The 26,313-nt window shown below is 38.3% G+C and overlaps 1 protein-coding gene across 2 annotated transcripts in view; it reads left to right on the top strand.

Annotated features, from left to right (window-relative positions):
* The window catches only part of lrp5 (LDL receptor related protein 5), a 115,904-nt gene that overhangs the window by 80,887 nt on the left and 8,704 nt on the right, over positions 1 to 26,313 (top strand). For both annotated transcript variants that reach the window (XM_018093450.2, XM_002941643.5), the window contains 8 exons: positions 7,550 to 7,752; positions 10,949 to 11,160; positions 12,757 to 12,947; positions 16,859 to 17,068; positions 18,684 to 18,809; positions 21,169 to 21,405; positions 21,995 to 22,105; positions 24,044 to 24,274. In XM_018093450.2, coding sequence (XP_017948939.1) covers positions 7,550 to 7,752; positions 10,949 to 11,160; positions 12,757 to 12,947; positions 16,859 to 17,068; positions 18,684 to 18,809; positions 21,169 to 21,405; positions 21,995 to 22,105; positions 24,044 to 24,274 — 1,521 coding nt within the window. The remainder of the gene's footprint in view (positions 1 to 7,549; positions 7,753 to 10,948; positions 11,161 to 12,756; positions 12,948 to 16,858; positions 17,069 to 18,683; positions 18,810 to 21,168; positions 21,406 to 21,994; positions 22,106 to 24,043; positions 24,275 to 26,313) is intronic.

Genomic DNA, 26,313 nt, shown 5'->3' with positions numbered 1-26,313 from the left:
TATGTTGGTTAAAAGTAGAAACAAAAGTTATTCTCTGATTATTTTGCCTCTTATTTTTACTACATAACAAATCATTTCTATCCAATTTATCTACTTCATTGATTGCAGTCTGTATTTTGCATCTCTTATACCCTCTTTCAGCAAATCTCTCTACAAGCCCAGTTTTTACTTCCTCATATTTCTCTGGACGTGAAGAGATCCTTTTTACACGCATAAACTGCCCTTTAGGTATTGCGCGCATTACTTTTGGATTATGATAACTTTTAGCATGTAACAAGTTGTTTCTATCCACTGTTTTTCTATACAGGTCTGTCTGCAATATGCCATTGTGCAAGGATATCTTTACATCCAAGAAATTTAATTCTGACCTAGACCACTCATACGTGAATTTAATAGTATTATGGCTTCCATTAGCTTCACTCATCATTTCATGCAGCATCTCTAGCGAACCTTTCCAAAACAAAAGAATATCATCCACATACCTAAAATATGCGTGTATAAAGTGACAAAAAGGTGCTTTTTCCAAAAAGAATACTTTTTCTAAATGGTTGACAAAAATATTAGCAAAAGACGGCGCTTAGGAGGTGGGGCTATGGGTTCAAATGTTCACTCTGTTGTTAACTAGTTACACTTGAGAAAGGGCTTGATACAGCCCGAAACATGTTGTGTGCTGTGGTTTGAATAAAGGCTGAAGCAGTTCATCTGCGTGAAGGTGCTCTCCTCTTTTCTAGTGGTTGTATTTATAGTTTATGTATGTGAGTGTATAGATTGGTAGGTGTGGGTTAGGTGTGCTGAGTTTACTTGGATGGGTTGAACTTGATGGACACTGGTCTTTTTTCAACCCTATGTAACTATGTAACTATGCATATTCATTTCACTTACAGGTTAAAAGAGCATTGGTTGACATTGCACTGAAATTGTAGCCTATACACAAACAGATGATGATTTAAAGAATTATTATATGTTTGCTTAGTATAAGAGCTGCAATTTGCCTACCCTTTCAATACATGAAAGGTGCCTTTCAAGAGTATTTTCACTTTGACATTTATATTATTTTACTGATTAACCCTATACTGAAATGTTGTTTAATTTTTATTGCCTTGAAAAAAAAAAATATTTTTTTTAATGACATTTTTCTAGCCAGATTTTTTTTCCAGGCTTTTTTTCAAATAGTGACATATCTTTTACCTAGAATTTACCTAGAAACCCAGTCACTGCTAATAAATGCTTTTGTGTGTTCTTTTTGAAGGAAAAGATGGTACAAAAAGATGTTTTCAGTGTGATAAAAAAGAGGCTTGGTTAAAAGTTCCTTTTTTAGCTGGACACTGGTCCCAAGCATAATGCTCGGGTAACAATTGAGTGGTTCCTGCTGAAAAAGGTAATTTTTTTTTTTGGCCCAGTCAAACCCCTGATCTCCCAACAAAGGGTCCTGGAAATCTATTCACAGTCTTAAAGGAGAAGGAAAGGCAAAATCTATTAAGCACACTATTAAAAAGTACTACTATTGCTGTGTAAAATCGCTATATTCCTGGCTTGCCTAATGAAAGATTTACAAAGATACACATGCTAGAACTTACATGCTTGTTTCAGTGAACGGCGCCGCCATCTTATCCAGCATGTCTGAATGGGCTGAAAAGTACAAGCCGGCTCCCTGCTCCTGTTAGAAAGTTTCTGCAGCTCCACAAATTCCCCCTCCATAAACAATCTCAGCAGCAGCAGCCCGCCCTCCCCCCTGCTTGTGAGGAAAAAAAAAAAAAAAACGGAGCTCTCTGCTGTGCACTGAGCATGTCTGTGTCCTGGACAATCTGTGTTCAGTGAGACAGGAAGCTGCACAGGCTTAGAGCAGGTACTGTATTTACTGACAAGACTTTTCCATGTCAGAGCCAGATTAAGCAACAGCACGGTGAGTTCAGGAAATATGTTAAGGACTGTGTTAAGGCTAAGTTATTGAGCTCATGTTGTTTTTAGACTTTCCTTCTCCTTTAAACTTTATTAAATCATACTCACAAGTACAAAAAACGGCAGGGCTAGAGTAAGAACATAAAAAACTGACCATGTTCTAAAACCCAGAATTGTGCTTCCACCCGTCCTGCCTGTATAACATAACTATATGGGCAAATATGGCACAGATCCATTATGTTCCATAGTCCTATGCATAATTTTTTCTGATACCCTTATAGCGTTTTAGATTCCAGTTATTAGATTATTAGATTTTATCTATGTCCATGTTCAACTCCCTTCTGCCCTTTCTCTCAAAAGAATACCATTTTCTATCTGCCTTCTTTTTTTCACTTCACTGGGGGGTACACATTAGCAGTGTTGGACTGGCCCACCAGGATACCAGGAAAACTTCAGATGAGCTATGGGGTTAGTGGGCCCTCCTGCTCCTATTTGGCCTACTTCATGGTCATTCCCTATTTCTGAATGGGAACAAAGATGAGAAATAGATGGAAGAATAGATGCTAGCATGTAAATAAAATAGACTTAGAGAACTAAGTGGTTGGGTGAGGAAAGGTGAAAAATAGTTTGGAGAGTGGGTCTATGGTCTAAGGTTTTCTGGTGGGCCCCTGGGGTCCCAGTCCGACACTGCACATTAGTGGGGTATAGAGATGGGATTACATAATTACATACCAGATTTATCTTATAAACTGTAGCAGTAACACATTGGAAAGTAACATGAAGTCTGAAGAATTAAAAAAACATACATGAACACATGGAAACATATACCCATTAATATATAGTAATTCCTAAAATTACTGGATTAAAAACATCCTTATAGTGAATGTCAGAGGTCCAGTTTGATGTGTGTAGGATCACCAAAGCAATTGGAATTTAGAAACCACAAAATGTACACTGTTAATGTTCATGGCATATATTCTGCTACACATTCTCAAAATCAAAATGCATAAAAGTTGTCTTTGTACAGCATTGTGCCAAACTGCAAAGCTACACTAAACTTAAAGGACAATGAAAGGTTAATATAAATTAAAAGTAAGTCTAAAGGCATTCTTACTTACTGCATATCTAAATTCCCAGATCCCTGCTTGCTTCTCTGAGATATGGTGCTGGCAGCCTACAGCAGTGTGAAGACTACAGTGACATCACTGAAATCTCTCTTCTTTTCCTGTAGGCTGCCAGCGGCAGGCTTCCTATTCTCTGAGCATGTGTGTAACTTGATCCTGTCTCCTGTTCTGAGCTACACATGCCCACCAGCCAATCAGCAGCAGATCTGGCAGAGGGGAGGGGGGGGGAGGGAATGAAACACATGTGCAGTATGAAGCAAGGAGGGAAAGGAAGGGAGAATACCTTTATAAAGATGGCTGCCTGTTCAAGAAAACAGATAGAAAATGTGAAGTAAGTGTGACTGAGTAAATATTTGATTAGGTGAGCCAAAAGTGTGGCGTTTTTACTAAACAATAGGAGGACTATTGGGCAGTATGCTTTTTAAATTTTGACTTGCATTCTCCTTTAACGGTAACTTCTAAAAATTGTCTCAAAGCTTGCTTGTTACCCCAACACATCACCCACATTTCAGAATGAACTAACATAAAGCACCATAAATATGAAAGCTAGGGTTCTACTTAACAGTTTGAGGTGTAACATACATAAATTTACATTTCAGCTGCCAAGCATTTCTCTGTGCAGAGGCGGAGTGTGCCGAAGCAATGACAGCCCCCTGGGAAACGAACCAGAGGGGCTGTCATGTTGGTCCTGCGATGCGATTGTCGCAGCACCGAACTCCAAGCAGCAGACGCCATCGCATAACAGTCATATACACACTTACACACTGTCACACAACTTTTAGACACACATGTATACACAAACACACACTTTTTTTTACACACGTATAACTTATTCATTTTACCCGTTTGTCTTTTGTTTTTTCCCCTACAAACTGTTTATTTTGATAGTATGACTATTGAATCAGATATTCTGACTGCTAGTTACACTGCCATGTGACTTATTTTGTTATTTCATTGATTTGCACAATTTTTGTGGTTTTATTGCATTTTTATGTAGTAGTAGTATTCCTGATCTGCTTTTTAGCATAGCTTTGCGATGTGGTACTTTGATATAGAAAATAACTTTTTCCAAAAATCTATGGTTTTCTGGGGGTTTCTGCACGCTGTCAGGGGGCTCTGTATGCAAAACTGAGTTGGCAGGCGAGAAACCCATATGTGCTATTTTCATTTTGGGGTCAGTGCATGCCACAGACTTTGGTAAATAGCATATTGGGCATCGAAATGTTCAGTAGACCTCTGGTCTGGTTCATATTTGGGGTGATTTGCCTTTGTATGCAAGAAATTGTGTGATATAAATGTGGCAAATTGCAACGTTTTTAGGCAGTTTTCTGAAATGTCATAAAAACCACAAACTTTAGGAAAGCTTTGCAGATTGGTACTTTGTTGTAGAAAGGCTTCTTTGCTCATGTTGGATTTGTCAGAACGTGTACTTTCCAAAAATATATGGTTTTCAGGGGTTACCCTAGATTTCTGCAGCTTTTACCCCACATAAAACTGCCATGTGTTTATGAATTAGGTAAAATTTAATGAAATTAGTGTGCACAAGGTATATTTTGGTGTCTCTTAGTGCCATGTGCTTTGATAAACCTATGTACAGTGGGCATCAAACTGTTCAGTAGACCTCTGGGGTTCATATTTAGGGTGTTTTATATAGTTACCTAATGACCTGTAGATAATAAGATGCTGCATAGTGGAAGTTCTGAGGTAATTTTTGGAAATGTCTTAAAAATCTAGCAAATTTAGGGAAGCTTTGGGGCTTGGTACTTTGGAGTAGAGAGATATTTTGAATTCAGTGGACTGTGTACTTTCCAAAAATATATGACTTTCTTGGGTGAGCGTGCTTTTTACTAGCTTTATTCCACATATAATGATGTAAATGTGTTGATTTTGGAGCTGAAATAACAGAAATGATAGATCATATGGGGGTATGTTCATATGAGAGCCACTACATGCCACATACTTGGGTAAACCTATACATATTGGGCATCAGACTGTTAAGTGGACCCCTGGCATTCATATTTGTGTTTTATTTGGTGTTTTATTTGGTTACTTTATGACCTGTAGGAGATAAGATACTATAGACTGGAAGCTTTGAAGTAATTTAAAAAAAAAAATAAACCTTCTGTTAGTGGAATTTTTGGCCTTGAAATCTAAGGTATGCAGCTTTCTGGAGCAGTGCTTTGGAAATATGGTAGTGTACTGCTGGGAGTTTGTGACCTATACAAGTGAGAAATCTCCATAAAACTACATATATTTGGTATTGGCACGTTCAGGAGACTTTGGACTTTCCAAATTAGTTGTATTTTCGTGCATAAAATAATTGTTGTTTTTGGTATATGTGTTTATATTATTATAATATATCATATTGATTTTATTTTTATTTTTTAGACCTTTAGAAGCCTATATCTTGTTCCAGAATTGGAATTACAAAAAGTTCTAACATTTATTGAAAGCTGAGGTTGTCCTGAAAAAAAATGATATATAGTTTTCCTGGGTAAACTAAAAATCCCCCCCAAGAAAGGCCCCTAAAGTGAAACAGTGCAAAATGTTCAAGAACTGTCTGGCAGTGCAAGTTCCACTTTGACCAAAACTGCTGGCAGTGAAACGGTTAAAATCCAATAAAACCACTCCAATCAATGATTTATTTATGCCTCATCTAATTAGTGGTCAGTACTGCAGTTTTACATGTGCAGACAAGCAAACATTACTTATACAGAACTGAAAATTTAAGACAACAAAATGGATACATATGCAACAAAATCACCAAAAATTCATATATATATTCATCATAATAACATGCAGAAAGTAATTGAACAGTGTGATTAGCAAATGCACTATTTGCATTTACACAGTTTAATGCACAATACAGTAAAAAGAAAAAAAATTGTACGTACACTTCTCAAACTGTGTAAGTGCTGTAAATGTGTGAAACCTGAACCTGCAAAAATATATGTGAGTGTGTATAAATTAAGGTATGTGTTAGTGTAAAAAGTGTGTCTGTTTGTGAGTGTGTATGTTAAACACGGCAGGCAGGCTGCAGCAGCAGGTGGAAGTTGGCATTGTTGCTCAGGATCTGGAGGAAGCGATGGTAGGTGCCACAGGAAGCACACTTTGTAGTGTCATCCCAGTATAGAAGATTGTCCCCACCGGGCCGCTGTATATATTTGTTCCCACTTTATATATGTTTCTGTGTGCAGCCTACAAAGTGGGCCCTGAAGAAGGGAAGTAAAAACTACTACAATCCTTTCACATTAAACTTGAAGTTGGCACTTAAATAATGTTATGTCGGCATTAAATGTGATTTTGGCACTGCAGTTATATATTGCAATGTGTATTTGTTACTTTTTCTTGCTTATTGCGCCAAATGACAGACATCGCACTAATTTAACTGTGGGAGATCTCCAGGCGGAGGCCAGGTAGCAAGAGTAGTTCACAGGGGGACAAAGTCTGGGCACCCCTGACTAAAGTTCAACAAGATGGACTTGTTGCAAAAAAACTAGTGCTCAATATGAGCAAGGAGGAGATAGGAAAGAAAACATTATATAACGTAGTGATAATAACTGCAGAAAAATAAAATATAAAAACTCTATTATGAATAAGGTATAGTTTATAAGAGCCAAGAAGCTAATTTTAGGTATTCCACATCATATCCTCACTTATTGCTGTTAACATGTTTTGTTGGAGAAGCACCTAGTGTTTAAACTATTGTAGAACTATAATTCTCTGCACCAAAAATACTTTCATTTTAATAGTAATATAGTTTATATATTTTATCTTTTTCACAATTAAGATAAGTACTAGACTATAGTTTACTTTCCTATCTTATCCTTGTTCCTACACACACAAATGTCCTGCTCTCTTCTTTGCCCCCTCTCCCAGAAAGGCAAGTGGAAAGCCAGCAGTATCTGTAGTGAAGGAAGTTTATAAGCTCCCTTAAAGCACACCTAATGCCTACTCTCCCCCTACCCCAGGAAAGACTCAGAAAATCAGTAGCTCTCTGCCTTCCTTCACTGGTCTCTGCAGCACATTCTCTAGTACAGGGGTACCGAGAGTTTTTCACCCTGAGATCTACTCTTGCCACCTGCCCTCCATCACAAGATCTACTTTAATAATAATAGCTGATGTTTAATACCTAAATACACATAGCAATATATAAACGGAGAAGGAATCCTGCAAAGAGGGAGGGTTAGATTGACAGCCTAACAGCCAATGAGGGTGAGGGCAGACTTGTCATGCAAATGAACCTGCCCCCAGAGCTGGCCAGCAGCCAGTTAGGAGAGACGCAGTTGCAAGGGGGAACTGTATAGCAACTGATAAATCTTGAAAACTATTAAGAATTTGTAATACATTATATTTGGAGAATTGGATCACTTGTTATGTTGATTCATTTTAGTGATTATTCATTTCATGATAGTTCCCCTTTAAAGGTTTCTTTTAGTTTTATATTCACTGACAAATTCTTTCTACGGTTTGGTGTTATCTGATTTTATGCTGTTGCTCAAATTATACATTATTCTTTATTTCAGCACCCTCCAACTTTCTATTATTCAGTCAGAAAACTGCCATTAATCGAATGCTATTAGATGAGCAGCAAAGTCCAGATATAACTCTTCCAATCCATGGGCTGAGAAATGTCAAAGCGGTTAGTTATGACCCTCTGGATAAACTTATCTATTGGGTGGACGGAAGGCAGAACATCATCAAAAGAGCAAAGGATGATGGGACACAGGCAAGCTTTTTTTTACATCTTTGTTTGTGTTGTGTTTTTGCTGGTTATAATATTCATTTTGCTCACCGTATTCCTAGTTAGTGTAATGGCATTAATACTATTGACACATATTTATTAATGCAATTCATATCAATGTATAATTAAGGAGGATGTTTTCAACAGACATATGTGGACTAAGGCAAGCATGAAAAGGGGTGAGCTTGTAAGAACTAGTACCGAGGGTGCAATTGCACTGGGGCCTGTCAATAACAGTAGTGTTATCCCATGGGCAAGTTGAGCCTGGTGAGCTGCATGAACATGGCAGTAGCTTTTTTTTGTTTTTTTTAATCAAAGCAATCTCATACTAAGAAAAGGAAGGGAAAAAAGTTGCAGTAGTTTTTAAAATTCAAGCTCTTTTGGGCAGGGCCCTCCTTACCTCTTGCATCAGTTATCAGTTGCTTTTTTGTATGTGATCTATATCTTCAGAGTATACACCCATTTGTTCTACAGTGCCGTGGAATATTTCGCTACTTTATAAATGCATGTTGTTATTAATAATAATAAGTTGGGTAAGCAAATAGAATAAAGTTGTGGTGACACCATATTTGGAAATGCAGCATAGGAAAAAAGGTATTCTTATAGAGTTAGGAACATTAATAGAGGGAAATAGATATTTGAAAGTGTGTTTGCAAGGGTGTCATCATAATTTTTGTGTTTTTTACGGATTTCAGTAAAACAGAAGGCCTGTCAGCCAGATGTGGCACTCCAAGAAATTTGTATACCCGCAGCATGCCCAAAATCTCCATAGATTGGTTTGTATGGCATTATTATATAAAACAAATAGAAAAAGCTGAAGCTGAAGCGCACCAGGAACTTTATCAGGTTACTTTATTAGACTGATGTTTCTGTCCTGGGACTGTCGATCTAATAAAGTAACCTGTGTTTGATAAAGTTCCTGGTGTGCATCAGCTTTTTCTATTTTATTTTATATAGAATTTTTTGGAGTGACCACAACTTTTTTTTGTTGGATAATTGCACCATGGCATAGTAAATCATGAACAGCACTAAATCATATAGAAAATTAGTAAATGCTCCAGCATTTTCTATGGTTGTTAGTACAGATAACTTTGAACAGTGAACTGAATACAGAGTAACAGTATTGGAATGAAAAATAACTTTTATTGGCTAAACAAATGATAACTATTATACATTTCAGAATTTTTCTGTACTTTTCCAAGATTGCGGAATAAGAACTGTAATGTCCTGAAAACTTAACATGGTTATCCTCTTTTTTCAGCCAATAAAAAGATCACTCTTTCATCACTTTATATTTGAAAGTGTGACTTTACAACATTTTGACTAGCTAATGATTTTACTCAAAGAAATGAGGCGAAAGTCAAAATTTCTCTTCCTTTTCCAATCCAAGAAGCTCTAAAATCCAAACGGCCTAGTTGTATTTGTTATAAAGACTAGTAAGTGAGCATACTGAAGGCAAGATGCTGGCCTGCGTTTGATTTGCAATAAGGAACAGGCTAGATTTTACCAAGGCAACATCCTTAGATCCCAGTATCTTCAAACCAGGTCTGGACTGGGATTCAAAATAGGCCCTGGCATTTTAAGTAAACAGAGTGACTGTCTATGGCATCTTACAGCAGCCCCTCTGGCATTTGCCAGAATCCACAGATTGGCAGTCAAGGTCTGCGTCCAAAAATGCTCCTTGAAAGATATTTTCAGTATCTTCACTTACTAAAGTCATTAGTTCTCTGTGTCGTTACACACTGATTTCAACATCACTCTCCCAATTAGTTTTGTCTTGTCGACATTAACTGAAGCCCTATGGTTTTGCATAGAGTTTTTAAACTTTGTAGGTAGCAACCGAAATGTTTGCATTCCTCAGTCCTTGGGTTTACAGGTGAGACAGTAGCCATTTATTATTATCGTAACCTTTTGGTGCAGCATATTGCCAGAGCGTTTGCTCTTCCACCCTTGAGAGGTATAGCCATACATACCACTGGCGAAATATCAAAGGCTACTCCCATGTGGAGGTATTTTGGCTAGTACTGAAGCTATTAGCTTTGCATGCTTGATGTTTCACACGCTCTAAAAACGAACATGCCATCATTAGAATAGTATTGCAACTGAAATGTATCTGGCTTGAAAGGATGCCAGATTTTATGTGTATAAGCCAGAGAACAGATGGGTCTCTTGAGATGGATTGAGAGGAGAGAGGAGGTAACCTGTATTCTGTAACACCAGCTAGAACTTCCTCATTCTTTTTCATCTCTCTGGGCAACCGCATACAAAGAGTGCAATAATACAGACTCACAGCTGTCAGTAACTTATTTAGGAAGATATACAGACCTCTAGTTAGAATTCCCAGCAAAGCTTAAGAAGAAATACTTAGATGCATCTACAAATCATTATTTTTGTTTATGTAGCCCTTACCGAATCCAGGCAGTTGCCATACAGTCAGTCTTTGAATGCAAAGCTTATGCACTTGTCAAGGAGTAAATCAAACCTCTGCAGATACAAAATGCTAATAATTTGTTTGGAAAAATAAAACCATGCATTTCCTCTGGATGGATAAAATAATCCTGCTTCAGCAGTCTTCATAAATAACTACATTTTCCAGTCTGTGTAGAATAGCAACATTAAATAGTTGATTTGTTATAAGGTAGGCTTTGATTATGGCCTCGTTGCCTACTGGTGAATAATAATGGCACTCTTCAAGATAAATTTTATTGTTTTCTATAGCAATTACATTTACAAATAACTTTTAAAGCACTAAAAATTTTAATAAATTTGTATCGGGAAGTTGCTTAGAATTGTGTTTTCTTTTATTAGGCAATACAAGGTACTGTTTTATTGTTACAGAGATAAAGGAAATACATTTAAAAAATGGATTTGTTTGATTAAAATGGAGTCTGGCTTCCAGATAACGGATCCCATACTGGTACCAACCTCCAGCTGCCAATACAAGCAATAAAGAATAGCTTGCAGAGACACTGGTGTTAAAGTACTTATGATACATTATGCGTGCCTTGATGCTTATTATCCCATTAATTTGCCATAACATTTAACATGCCATGGTCTGTTCCAGGATTCATTTCACTCTATATCATATCAACTTCTTTTCTTTTTTTTTCCTCCAGAATAGTTCCTTTCTGCCTTAGCCATTTTTGTCTTTAAATGTCTTTATTTTTCTTTTCTCCAACAGCCGTTTGTGGTGGTCTCTACTCCAAATCAAAGTCAAACTCCAGAAAAACAACCTCATGACTTGAGTATTGACATATACAGCCACACTTTGTACTGGACTTGTGAAGGCACAAACACCATCAATGCCAATAAGCTTAATGGAGAGTCTATTGGAGTTGTCCTTCGAGGAGACCATGACAAGCCTAGAGCCATAGCTGTGAATGCAGAGCGAGGGTAAGTTATACCTTACACAGTCACACATGCTTTTCTTAGGCTGAGAAAGGTCAGGTGCTGCTGTGTGACATTGGCCTATGTGTATTTTACAAAATAAAGAATCTCTGACATCCTTCAAAAACTGGCTAGAGCCATGGATGTCTATATTGCACCAATACTGTAACATGGATCAATCTGAGCAGTCAGATCCCAAGAAACTATTTACTATATATACTATATATACTGCATAACCCCAAAAGTTTGATAATTATTCAATATCTGTCAAATTGGCTGGCAATATCTGCCCACATGTACCCAGTTTAAAGCTAGTCATACAGGGATCAACAAGACTACCAAACTGGTGACACCAGACCAAGTTTGCAGCTTATTGGCCATTGCAGTTAGTCAAAATGGCAGCCAACCAATATTCAGTTGTCCTCACCTTGCAGGTCTGCATAGGCCTCTTGATTTAAATGAGTCTTTAATTGAAGGGCAAATATTTCAATCTGCCTCAGTGGCCACATTGGGGCCAAACTGCTTGTCGGCCTCACCAAATAGCAATATACTTCCATGTGTGTACGCTTAAAAGATCTCTCAAAATTAACAGTGATAACAAGGGAGTGGCCGATGGAGGTTAACATATGGGGAAGATGTTTCTTGGATTTATTTTTTTTTTGTATTCTTGGAAGCAGACAGTTTATCTGCCATAGATAATTGAATGAATATGTTCAACTAGAGAACATCAGATAAGCGTTTAGTGCTCTGTAGCTTCAAACAAAAAATACAAATCGTTTCCCCACCTATATGTACACAGACCCTGAGTGTGCCTGCTCATGTGACACTTCATAGAATGTCATGTATATGGGTTTTTCACTCTGCCTGTCAAGGTTTGGAGGAAAGTATGGAATTTTCATTAATTCCCTGAACAGAGATAAACATGCAGACAAAATGAAAACCATGTGTTGGCCAGCTGGTTAGGGGCTTGAGATGGGCTGCATTTTTTTTAGCCATATGTAAAACAAATGAATGAGGTTTGATATTTTAACTGGACTAAGCCCTTTGACAAAAACATGAAAAAGCAAATATTAATATTGCGCTAATTATTTTACTTAGTAAAATCTTTAATACATACACTGTGTATAATTATATTTTATTAACATATTGTTATAGTTAACTGGGAACATCCATGGAAAAAATGTTCTTGTGTGCACAGTGAAGCACAATGTGTTGCCTTGGTGGCACATTCCACCTAGGGTTCCAGTACCCATGGCTCAGAATCGACTGATTTGGGGACAGTGTGACGTGTCTCTGTATGACCTATTTAATGGCCGGGATATTTTTATCAAATTAGTGTAGCATAAAAAAGAATTGCAGTGTGGTTGCAATTGGCAGTTGAATGGAAGTTTAGTCTAAAGGGGGTGTAAATGATTGCAAAGTGCTCCCCTGAAATTTGTTTTTTGGAGAGGCATGTATAAGATGGCATAAGGCTTCCCTGTAATAAAGGCATCTGCAGTCAGAAGCCTCCGTTCATAGGCTGCTTTCTCCTTAAAGATGAATAAATGGAAATGACATTGAGTCACCATGTTGAGCTGACTAATATTTTTTGAATATTTACAGGTACTTGTATTTTACTAACATGCAAGAGCGGTCCCCAAAGATCGAGAGGGCAGCCTTCGATGGGACGGAGCGAGAAGTGCTGTTTTCTACAGGTCTCATACGGCCAGTTGCTTTAGTTGTTGACAACAAACTGGGCAAACTTTTCTGGGTTGATGCCGACTTGAAAAGAATTGAAAGCAGTGATCTATCTGGTAAGTGAAACAACTTCTTTTGATAACTTGTGACTGAGTGGGATATTATCCACAAGTTATGCAACTGGGGCAGGTTTGAATGTATAACTGTGGGTTCTATGGTAATATATGTGTTTCTTAACATTGGGCACTTTATAGCCACTGCTTTGCCTAACTGTTCTTCTTAAAGGAACAGTAACACCAAAAAATAAAAGAGCTTTAAAGTAATAAAAATATAATGCACTGTTGCCCTGCACTGGTAAAACTGGTGTGTTTGCTACAGTAACCCTACTATAATTTATATAATAAGCTGCTGTGTAGCCATGGGGGCAGCCATTCAAGCTGGAAAAAAGGAGAAAAGGCACAGGTTACACAGCAGATAACAGATAAGTTCTGTAGAATACAATAGTGTTTTATCTGTTATCTGCTATGTGCCTGTACCTTTTCTCCTTTGAATGGCTGCCCCCATGGCTACACAGCAGCTTATTTATTTAATTATGGTAGACTTTCTGAAGTAAACACACAACTTTTACCAGTGCAGGGCAGCAGCAGCACATTATATTTTAGTTACTTTTATACACTTTCATTTTTTGGTGTTACTGTTCCTTTAAGCACCCTGAATTCAACCTACACCGAATGGCAATTTAAATTGGTAGGAACATTTAATAAGGAGCTTTCTGTCGACATTTCTATACCTGCAGCAGTGATTTATGGTTCACCTTGCCTCATAACAGGACTGCCTCTGGTGTAAACTAATGCCCCCACCCCCTAAAAGCTTACCTCCCATAAGAATAGTCCCTCAGTCCCTCTATCTACTAATTATTTTCTATCTCAGTCTGGCTTTCTGTTTGGGCCAGTCACAAAATGGGATTGGAAACTGACCAAATTGTATAATAAAAATGTAATTATGTGTCACAGCAGTCTAGGGCCAGGAATAAGTCATCATTTAAATGCCACTAGAAGCCTCCAAATGCTCCCTATGGCAGTGCCTTGTTGCAGCAATATGGATGAGTGTTGGTTTATCTGTCACAGAGAATATAAGGAGTGAGCACCCTATAACCACTGAAGGAGCAAGGGTTCTAGGATGACCATAGCTAGCCAAGGGAAGCAAGTTTAGTGACAATTTTAAATGTACAGTTCCTTATATTACTTAAATTACTTGTATTACTTAAATTAGTACCAACCAATAGCAACAAAGCAGCTTCTTTTATTGCATCAACCATAATAACTAAGAGAAGAAAAATCTGTGGAAATATTCTAATACCACTGGGCCATATTGGGTCATATTAGGCCAATTACCCTGTTCAGGGTCAGGATTATAACATAATCATTATAGCATATAACATAATCATTATAGCAAATAACATAGTCATTATAGCATACAAGCCCAGCATCCAGACCGTGACCCTCCAGTTGAACAGCATTCCGCATATGTATTTATTTGTAAACAAGGTACAAGCCCTCGGTGTTGCAATGTACAAAAGTACACGCAGGGAGGACAAGTATGATAATGCAACAAATAAGTATAAATACACAGAGATTAAGTGCCATATGGCAAGAGACACAGTAGGAAGGATTTCCCAGCCCCATAGCTGATGCTTGAATGCCATATACTACATGTCCTTGGAGCAGCTGCAGTGTCGGACTGGTGTGATGGGGGCCCACCGGGGCTACTGCCTGGGGGCCCCCCCATCCCAGTCGCACACTACCCCTGTGCACTGCATACTGCTCTCACCACCCACATACACACCATTTCAGACTACGAGACGGGGGAGCGCAGGTGCACGGTGGTGAGGAGCGATCCAGAGGGAGCAGGCTGGGCCAATGGGGGCTGCAGATGAGGAGCAGGCTGGGCCAGTAAAGGCCACGGAGCCCACCGGGTTTTTTCCTGGTCTCCCACTGACCCAGTCCAACCCTGAGCAGCTTTTCTGGATAATGTTTTACCTTCTGATGTTTCCTCATTTAAACCCTTGCCTCAATGTATTGTGTGTTGGGACACTAAAATTGTTTTTATGATCGGTTTTGCAGATGATTTACTATAATAGCTTTTAAATATGTGCGTACCGTTTTAAAAGTAACCGGCAAGTAGCTTAATCATGTATTTCTAGTGGGAATGCTGGCCGGCCACCATATTTCACATAGGACAAGGATAGGCAACCTTCTGTGCTTTCTTATTAAAAACAAGAGCTGCCTGTGAATTAGACTATACTTTGCAAAGTGTAGTGCAGACAACTGCCGAGCCCAATCATTATCTTGGCGATCATTATAGTCCCATGCATAGGCCACTGGGATGCCAGTGCGATGAAGGAAAAACAAATATGCAGCCAGAATCTTTAGCAGGTATCAACACTTTGCATTAACTTAAAGCAGAAGAATTACCTTGTTTTGCAGTCAATGACCATCATTGTTCTACATCTGTTAGCTCATTACAAATGTATAAACAATCATGTTGCCTTGTGTTTGTGTATTATAATGCCATCTGCTGGAAAGAATTGTAAAAACAGACACCTTTATTACTTTGCTCATTGTGATGCACTACAATCACGGTTATTATTCTTTGCAGCCAGCAGACTCTAACTGTGTAAAGAACAGCAAACAATTCCAACCTGGTCTCAATGTAAAGGTTTTAACCAGATGGCCACAAATTAAGCACGGATGAACTAGTCTGTCAAGGCTCGATATTTATAAACCTTTTAAGTTGCTGCTGAAATTCGCTTTAAGTGCTGCCAGTACAAATATTTGATATGGCAATAGACATGCCTTGTAACACAGGCTGTGCAAGTACCCGACAGTGCATTAATTGTTATCAATAGAATCCTGCTGTTACTATGTTACTTGTACCACTGATTTTAGTTTTTAATGGCCTCTTGTAAGAGAACCGAAGCCTAAGGTTAAGGGAACATGGGATGTTTCTTTCCCCTGCATTTTTACCCAAGCGGAGGAAAGCGGATCCCCTATCATGCACATCTTTCCTGTAGCTCCATTGACAGGCACGGCGTCAGCCTGTGAGGAGCTACAGAGAGGGGATATCAGGGCAGAAGCACAGTATGCATTTGGCACAAAGCGCAGGCGGAGGAATGTACATGATCTGGTTTGTGTGCCCCTACCCTATAGCCTGAAAAATATGGTTAGAAATGCTGTACAAGCCCAGAGATTCAGCAGCTCTGTAACCAGTGTCGGGCTAATGTGATGTTTGCCCTGGGCCCCTGTTATTTTAATCCAACCCAAAATTGTTGGATTTTGGTAGGCCTTATTTTTAGTGCCAGTGGCTCTGCACTAATGCCATCAAAATATTGACAGAAAGTTAGGTTAGAGGATCTGATGCTTCAGTCATGTATGATTGAGTGTACGTATTATATATTATTATACAGTAGATATATATGCTTTATATTAGTAGTAGAAGTATATGTTTATACAGCAACAATATATTCTGCAGTGCTATACCATTAAAGAGTCTATGCATCAAACGTAAAAATGTATACAAATACTGTTCAATACAAGAGGTGAAGAGGGCCCTGTTCAAAAGAGCTTACTATCTAAAAATATAGTGAACTTAACCCTAAGGTCAGGAATCTGACAGGAGCTCAGAGCATATGCTGTGTATTCACATTGAGACTAAGGAGAGATACAGGCTCACTTCTGGCTGTTTTAGTTTTGCAGATATGCGCTGTCCACAGAGAAAATAGAAACCACCATTGGGAAGGAAGGGATGTTGATTTTACTTATAAAAGCTACAGCAAAAAAAAAAAACAACTTAAGTAAAAAAATATAATTATCAAGGTGTTTTTTTGATCAATCAAAAAACGTGAAGCCTTTTGAAAGATCCTTTTGATGTTTACTTCATGTGGGTATCACGTGTAGTCTTTTGCAGTGTGTGCTTTCTGTTTAGCAGACACCAGAGCACTGTAAGGAATGTTCCATTCTCTTTCCAGGAGCCAATCGTGTAACGTTAGAGGACTCCAATATCCTTCAGCCGATGGGGCTTACCATTCTTGGGGATCACCTGTACTGGATCGATAAGCAGCAGCAGATGATTGAGAGGGTGGAGAAAACAAATGGCATCAGAAGAACGAAGATTCAAGGTCGCATTGCTCACCCCACTGGTATTCATGCCGTGGAGAGTGTCGACATGAATGAGTTCTGTAAGTTCTATACGTTTCACGCTTCTGAATCCTCAAGAGCACACTGTACTATTATGTTTTATCCAGAACTATTATCAAGTATTATTAAAGAATCGTTTACTTTGGGTAGTGATTAGAGGTGTACCTCTGGTACAGAGGTGTTGACTTTCAAAGAGACTGTAAAGTACAATGTAATTTGTTTTACTACTTCTTTTAGTAGGGGAAAATCAATACATTTTTACTTTTAAGAAATAATTGAATCATAAAGGTTCTTATTGTGTGTCTAAACACATGTAATATTTCATTATTTACGGCAAGGGGTGTTAAATATTGTTGCACCCAGATGTCACATGAACACCCTGGTAGTAGCAACTGCATATTGGGAAAATGGTGGGGTCCTCACTACAGTGTAAAGCACAGAGTCGTTCCCAACTACATATTGGAAATATGAAGAATCTACTTAACTTTTCTGAGCACATTATAATTGTCGGCAATCTGGGATTTATGATAGCTGGGATACAGGACTGGCTAAAATCCTTCATATTTTTCTGTTTGACTTTCAAGCAAAGAGGTTATTAATCTCTAAAAATATTCTCACAGTCTTTGGAATATTGTTATTTTATTAACACGGAATGTGCACTTTTAGCCTGTAAACATCTACTTTGAAGGCACAGCCTGTTAAGTCTTTACTAGCAAGCCTAAAGCTCATTTGTTGGGGTGTGCATGTGCTGATATGTATGCTATATCTCTATTATTTATAAATCATATGGTTGCTAAACCAAGAAGTGGACAACTCCATCCCGAAAGGATCTTGGCAGGACAGATGGAGGTGTTGTTTGGCCAACCATCTGAAAGTACAAAGCAATATGGGCATTTTTATTGTTTTTAATGGGTGAATTGGGAAACCTTTGACCAGTAAATCATCTGTAGAAAGGCATATGCGACGCTTTGTGTTTCTGAAGTCGCACAAAGTTTCCTCCTGCAGGCAACTTCGCACGACTTCGGAAAACAAAGCAAGGTGTGTGCCTTTCCACCTGCAATTCTCTGTTACTGGCGGAAAGGCATTTCAGAGTCGCCCCTGATAGAGATTTATCGCAGGTGACTAATCAATCCATAAGGGCATAAGCATATATTTATAGCATGGACTCAAAACTTGTTATAAGTCTAGATATTTACTCCCTCTCTGTGCTCTCTGTGCACTTCTCCTAAACCCTTGTCCATACCTTCTTCTGTAGAAACCCTTTCCCTGGTCATTCTGTTGCCCATTTTCCAATCTTCTTTGTCTTCTTACATTTCCCCATCCTCTGGCTGCTTTATCTATCATAGTCACATCCTTCCTTTATGAAACCTTCCGTGGTAATTGATTACCCCCATTGAGATGTGAAAACCCAAAATGGCCATTACACCCCATTGTTCATCATGCACTCAATAAATGGAACTTTTGCTGAACATCCTATCTACCTCCCAAATACCAAAAATGGTGTAGCTTTAGTTTCCCTGTTTAGTTTAAGAAATAATTTTTCATTGTACATGTTAAACAAGGGGGGATACTGCCCTTTATGCAGAGATTGCATAAATGTCTATAGTAACAGTAGGTATTATTATATATATATGTATATTCATTTTTCATTTGCAGCTGCTCACCCGTGTTCTCGTAACAATGGAGGCTGCTCTCACATCTGCATTACCAAAGGAGATGGTACCCCTAGATGTTCTTGTCCTGTCCATCTGGTCTTACTTCAGAACCTTCTAACATGTGGAGGTAGGTTAGTTATTTTTACCCCCAGTGGATATGAGTTTAAACCATGTCCATGTTTCATTTATGGTCTACGTTGGTACAGATCTGCATTTATGCGCTTGTGCACTTCCTAGTCATCTGTTTATTTGGCCCTTGGATTCAGTTTTGCTACATACTTGGGGAATCTGGATATCTGTCACCTGGGTCAGTTTATAATCTAATCCACAAGTGTAGGAGTGGCATCTGCAGATAAAGTGACGGCCATCTAAGCCTTACAAAGGAATGTTGCATTGCACAGCAATGTGGAACTTTTTTGTCAACACTATGGTTTTGCTCTACATTCACTCTATATTATATATTTTTTTCAAGAAAAATCTACATTTTACTCAGTTCCCATTTATGTTAAAGCTTACTGCCTGAGGAAAATGAATCAGTACTATTTTAGGGGTTATCTATATTTATGGATGCAGATTAGTTACAAGGTTATACAGATGTAGCAGATTAATAATAACATTATGCTGATGTAACACATAAATTGCAAAGTTCTAAAGATGGAGCAGATAAATAGTTGAGTTCTACTGGTGTAGAATAAAGAATATTTGTTTCATATTAAAGGTATCAAACCCCTTACCTGAAAACCCATTATCCAGAAAGTTCTGAATTACAGAAAGGCCATTTTAATCAAATAATTCACATTTTTAATAATGGTTTCCTTTTTCTCTGTTATAATAAAACAGTACCTTGTACTTGATTCCAATCAAGATATAATTAATCCTTATTAGAGAAAAAATCAATCTTATTGGCCTGAATTGATGTTTATATAATTTTTTTTAGCAGACTTAAGGTAGGAGGTCCGAATTACGGAAAGACCAAGAATTCTGGATAATGGGTCCCATACCTGTATCTTGCATAGCATAATATTCAGTCTTTTTGATATCATACTTCATATACTACAGCTGGACAGATGCAGTCATCTTTGTGCGAAATGATATAAGTTAAGGGGGCCCAAACAGGAGAAAATGGAAGAGGAGGTAGATAGAATGGGTAAAAGAAGAACTGGTGCCCAATGCTTATTTGTTGCTAAGAGTTAGTATTGTTGTTCAGGGGGAAGGAGTAATTTCATTTAAAGAATATTTCAGGTGCTTAGACATATTTATGTTAGGGTAAGAGATACTTTCTCAGACATCTAAAACAAAATGTATAGATTGGTGCAAACCCTTAATGTGTTTCTGAAAAATTATTTTCATAAAGTCGAGATAAAATTGCACAAAGTGTGTCAGATAATAAAAGCCTCTTGGATTTCTACTATCCCTAGTTCTGTTTTGCTTGTAAGGAATCCCAAAAGCTGCAGATCTGTGCATGGTCCTTATGTTAGTAAGCTGGCCAGTCCATTGGAGAGATGATATAAACTACGCATTTCGCCAGCTACACTGACTTCCTAAGGGTTAAAATAAAAGTGCAATCTTTGTGCGATATCATGCTGTTGGGCCTATTTTAGGTGTATGCTGTTAAAGGGATACTGTCATTATTTTTATGGTGTACTTTTTATTTCTAAATTATACTGTTTACATAGCAAATAATTCACTCTACCATTTAAAATCTTATTCTTGAACCAACAAATGTATTTTTAGCTGTAATATTGGTGTGTAGGCACCATCTCAGTGCATTGTGCCTGAGTCTGAGCTTTCAGAAGGAGCCAGCGGTACACATTAGAGCTGCTTTCATGTATCCTATTGTTTCTCCCACTCCCATGTAACTGGAGGAGTCCCAAGCTGGACTTGGATTTCTTACTATTGAGTAATCCAATAGGACTGTTTTGCCTCCAATAAGGATTAATTATATCTTAGTTGGGATCAAGTACAAGGTACTGTTTTATTATTACAGGTATGGGACCTGTTATCCAGAATGCTCGGGGACCTGGGGTTTTCTGGATAAGGGATCTTTCCATAATTTGGATCTCCATAACTTAAGTCTGCTAAAAATCATTTAAATATTGAATAAGCCCAACAGGATTGTTTGCCTCCAGTAATGATTAATTAATCTTAGTTGGGATCAAGTACAAGTATACTGGTTTATTATTACAGAGACAAAGAAAAGCATTAAAAAAAATGTATTTTTTTTATAATGGAGTGTATGGGTGATAGTTTCTATAATTCGAAACTTTCTGTTTATCGGGTTTCCAGATAAGGGATCCCATACCTGGACAGGGAAAGAGAAAATGATTTTTAAAAACTTAAAATGGGCTCTATGATAGATGGCCTTCCTGTAGTTTTAAAGCTGTCTGGATAATGGGTTTCTAAATAACAGATCCTATACCTGTATTTGCCTTATATGATAAATTCCAGTTCATATCACTAAAATTAATGTATCACACCGTTTCTAGAGCCGCCCACTTGCTCCCCAGAGCAGTTCACATGTGCAACAGGGGACATTGACTGCATTCCTATGGCCTGGCGTTGTGATGGCTTTTCAGAGTGCGATGACAATAGTGATGAAGAAAACTGCCCCGTTTGTTCAAGCAACCAATTCCAATGTGAGAAGGGACAGTGCATTGATGCCCGTCAGAAATGCAATGGGGAGATTGATTGCCAGGATAAGTCAGATGAATTGGACTGTGACTGTAAGTAGGACTTATAATTTATATTTGTTGTACAGGTGTTGCTGTTGTCTTTTTAAGTTTGTTCTTTTTTGCCCATTTAGCTATAGAGCATACTACTGTATTGATTTTGTTTTGTAGCAGTACTTTACCCTGTTAGTGTACAAGTTATACTTGCCAGACTAGCAACTGGTTCTTGCAGTTGGGTGTCAGTTCCTTATCTCTGTGAGATATTATATTTCTTATAACTGCTAAGAAACAATTCATTGCGTTACTGTGCTCATGTCAGATGAATATTGTGCTATACAGAGCAGCCTGCAGCATTGCATATTGATGCACCTGGGGAAACTGAGTAAAGGCTGCCAACATTGTTTCCAACTAGGTATCCTGGTAGTAAATTTGTTGGCAGCTTTTATAACCTTGAGGTGGACTTCAAAGCAGTTAAACTGATTATTTTGCTGTATTTCATGTCATGGAAAGGAAAACTCACTAAATATTTATGGGAATCTATACTTCACCATTAAATGCATGACCAGTTATTTAGTATAAAGTGCAATTTGTTATCTAGTTATGATTTATTATTGAAAAAAAACTCCTGTTACTATCATTCCAGCTATCTGTCTTCCTGATCAGTTCCGCTGTGCCAATGGTCAGTGTATAATGATGAGTCAGCAGTGCGACACCTTCCCCGACTGCAGCGATAGCTCCGATGAGCTTATTTGTGGTAAGTACCCCCCCCAAGTACGATCAGTTGTAAAAATGTTTCTTTGGATTCATAGGAATTTTGAAAAAATCACAATGCAATATGCACACCAAATAATTTGCATGAAAGCACTCATATTTATAAGTTACTGGGTAAACATACTGCCATGACAGATGAAAGAAGATGCATGAAAAGAATGGCAAAATGGCGTCAAAAAAGGAAAATAAATATATATAATATACAACTATACTGGCACATAATAGCTATCTGTTACAAGGTTATCTCCAAGAATTCGGCTGGCCACTCGTGGGCATGAAATAGTACAAAGTGTATGAAAGCGTATGTATAAGTAATAACAGTATAATATACTGTTAACCTGCACTGGTATAACAGGTGTTTGCTTCAGAAACACTACTATAGACTGTATAATTAAGCTGCTGTGTAGCTTTGTGGGCAGCCATTCATTGGAAAAAGGATCAGGTTACATAGCAGATAACAGATAAGCTATGCAGAACGCCATTATATTCTACAGAGTTGATCTGTTATCTGCTATTTAACATGTGCAATTTAGCCCTATTTCAACTGCCCCCATTGCTACACAGAAGCTTGTTTATCTATGCTATACTATTTTAGTTTTTGACAGTCAGGTGTCATCAACCAGATAAACCATATAAAACTTTTAAATAAACCACCAGTACAGTGTAGGGACATTAGTGTAGAGTTGTACTTATTGTGGGTAGTGTTTTTCAGGTGCTTGTTAAAGTTATTTTTAAAGTTTGCTTATTTTATACATACATATATCTACACTCACCTAAAGGATTATTCTCTGACCTCTAGCATCAACAAGGCATTTTCACCCACAGGACTGCCGCATACTGGATGTTTTTCCCTTTTCACACCATTCTTTGTAAACCCTAGAAATGGTTGTGCGTGAAAATCCCAGTAACTGAGCAGATTGTGAAATACTCAGACCGGCCCGTCTGGCACCAACAACCATGCCACGCTCAAAATTGCTTAAATCACCTTTCTTTCCCATTCTGACATTCAGTTTGGAGTTCAGGAGATTGTCTTGACCAGGACCACACCCCTAAATGCATTGAAGCAACTGCCATGTGATTGGTTGATTAGATAATTGCATTAATGAGAAATTGAACAGGTGTTCCTAATAAACCTTTAGGTGAGTGTGTATATATATATATATATATATATATATATATATATACACACACACACATGCATTAGTGGGGGAAAAGATGTGATAGTGAAAATAATCATCCAGTGTTGCCAAAATAGCAAGCTAATTGCACACCTGTATTGTGAGTCTTTTTAATTACTTCTGGGAAACTCCCTGCATGGCCGTAGTTAGCATTGATTTGCATCCAAAAATGCACTTTGCACACTGCAGTCATAAATGGCCTTTTACAGCAGTGGCCGCATTAAATCTTCACTATTGCGGGCAACTAATCTCCCCGACATGCCATCCAACCAGCAAGAATGTAAATAGTCGGTGGGTTGATATACGCATTGCTTTGGTCGCCCGAAGATGCCTCGCAAGGAAACTTTGGCCGAATTCAGAAAACCGAAGCGATGTGTATGCCATCCCGCCGGCGATTTACATTCTTGCCGGTTGGATGACATGTTGGGGACATGCAGGCCAATCTCCCCTTATGCCACTGCCCTTAGTGATCTTCTTACTTTTTCAGAACATTGCTTTTCACAGGGGGACCTTAGCTGGGTCATTCAGCAGTATATTTCTGCAAAGTGTCTGTATAGGGGCACATATAAGAGGTTGGAATATATTCATAGTGGTAGGGGGATTATCTGAATCAGGAGGATTATTATCTTCACCATTGCAGTTGCCTGACAGCGCATATATTGTTTATCCCCAAATAGAAAATGAGACATCTGTGACCGTTAGGATTTTTAAACTAGAAATTGTCTTTTCTCGTCAACTTTCAGACAAGCCCCCTTCGGAGAAGACCCCATCTCACAGCAGTGCCATTGGACCAGTTATTGGCATTATTCTGTCTGTCTTTGTCATGGGCGGCCTGTATTTTGTGTGCCAGCGAGTGGTCTGTCACAGGTATACGGGGCCAAATGGACCCTTTCCTCACGAGTATATAAGTGGAACTCCACATGTCCCTCTCAATTTTATAACAACAAGAAGCTCTCAGCCTAACACTTATACTGGTAAGCACAGAGTTTAGCTTATTTGTAAATATACTGTATTATGAGGCCTGTTTGCGACGTCATTACAAGTATCTTTTAACTGTGTGAATGCAGGACCAATCTAGAACCAAAAGTCATGAAAGTTAAAAATTAAAATCTTTATTATTGGGGAAAAAAATCTATATGGCTGATTTAATCACAGTAACCCTTTCCCTGCCATGGTAGCTACCATTTTTGTCTGTTACTGCACAACACGGGGTAGAAATGGCTGTTTCTTTGCCTTTGGTTTTCCCCTAATTCCAAACATCATGTATAAATGACAGGTCCCTGGGACAAAAACTAGATGGCAAAACAGTATATATGACATTGCAGATAAGGGTATGAAATCAGTTATGCATTTTAATCAAATAATTTTACATTTTTAAAAATAATTTCCTTTTTCTCTATAATAATAAAATATGTTTGCTATACAATGGCCAGTCTTCGTAGGTAACAGACTGGCCCTGGGACAATTGGATGGATTCCATATGAAGGGCCCAGGGAAAAGATTTCATTGGTGGGCCTCCAGTGCAGACAGTGAAGAAATGGTTTGTGCTTAGTGAAATAAACATGATCCCCCAGGTGTGCCGCCATGGGAGTGGATAAATAAAATTGCTACATAGCAAAAGAAAATAGCAATAATGTAGAGTTCTTCAAGATGATTAAAATAAGGGTCTGCCATGACTGGGAGCTGCTTCTGCAAAAGTTATACCAGATCAAATATTTCATGGTGGCCCCAGGCAAATGCCCTTTTTGTCCAATTATTAAACAGACCTGATACACTGCATGACTTCTTTGCTATGGTTCTGATTGTTCAGGCAGACTATTTTGCCATAGGGTTACAATATTCTCTATATATTAAACCTTTGAGGGATTAATGCTCTTCCATCACTGAAAAATCAAATGTTATTTTCTTTGAAAAAAAAACCACTCAGGTTGATATTGTAAAGACTGTTACCAGCCTGATAACCTGGTGTTGATAGAAGGAGAAACTTTCAGTGAAGTCCCCAGTATTTCCTTTTTTCCAGTCATCACAGTGCCAAAAAGGCCTGCTAGGAGCTAGATGTCCTTCTAAGCCTTAAACAGGCCCGGACTGGCAATCTGTGGGTTCTGGCAAATGCCAGAGGGGCTGCTGTAAGGTGCCACAGACAGTCACTCTTAATTGGACCTGTGAAGGGCTGTTTGGGCCTCTGTACTTGGAATGCCAGGGCCTATTATGACTATAATGGCCAATCATTATCTTTGTTGCTATTAATGTATTTCTCTAGACAAGCTTGTTGTGCTGAAAAGTGACCCCTCGGCTGGCTGTTGGGATACTTATCTTGCTGCTCTTTGCCTATTAAGCACTGGGAATCTGGCCTGTTCCCTTGGGAGAGATATAGAGTCGGGATTTCAATTACAGCTGTAGAGACTGCTCTTTATTTTATAGTTTTCTATAGTTTGTGGTAAACAATCAAGGCTTGTGCATATGTTTTGAAAGGGCACTGCTTATGTAGCTCTTAAAGAATCTGTCATGGCAGCTGGAGAGCAGAAATGTAGGATCAGCTGAAACCTTATCCGATAACATTTGAATTGAGTCACAGGATTACTTTGTTAGATGCATCCTTGGTCCTGTTTCACATGAACCCTTTTACAGAAACATTGATATAACTTTTCCTATTGGATTATATTGTTCCATAATGAGTTAATGCATCTCATTATAGATGCAGCGCTTGCGAAGAGTCAGACTGGCGACTCAAAGATTTCATTCATTCCATGTTAAATTCTCACTAGGATTAAGGCCTAATTAAGGGCTGATTTAGCTAAGATAAAAATCTTCCCATCTTTTTCATGTAAATGGCGGTTTCTTAGTGCTTTCCTGTAACCACACTCGATTTATTCATGTAACCATCATTTACCATGCAGTTGACAACTGTGTGGAATTTAGTTCTGCACCCACAGCAATCAAATATCATGCCTTATATATCATTCCCTCTCTGGGCTGGTGAAGTGGACTGAATGAGTTTAATAAATTAATTATA

Source organism: Xenopus tropicalis, chromosome 4 (genome assembly GCF_000004195.4).
Source record: "Xenopus tropicalis strain Nigerian chromosome 4, UCB_Xtro_10.0, whole genome shotgun sequence".
Lineage (NCBI taxonomy): Eukaryota > Metazoa > Chordata > Amphibia > Anura > Pipidae > Xenopus > Xenopus tropicalis.
Note: the sequence above shows the minus strand (reverse complement) of the source record. Positions and strands in the feature narration are given on the sequence as shown.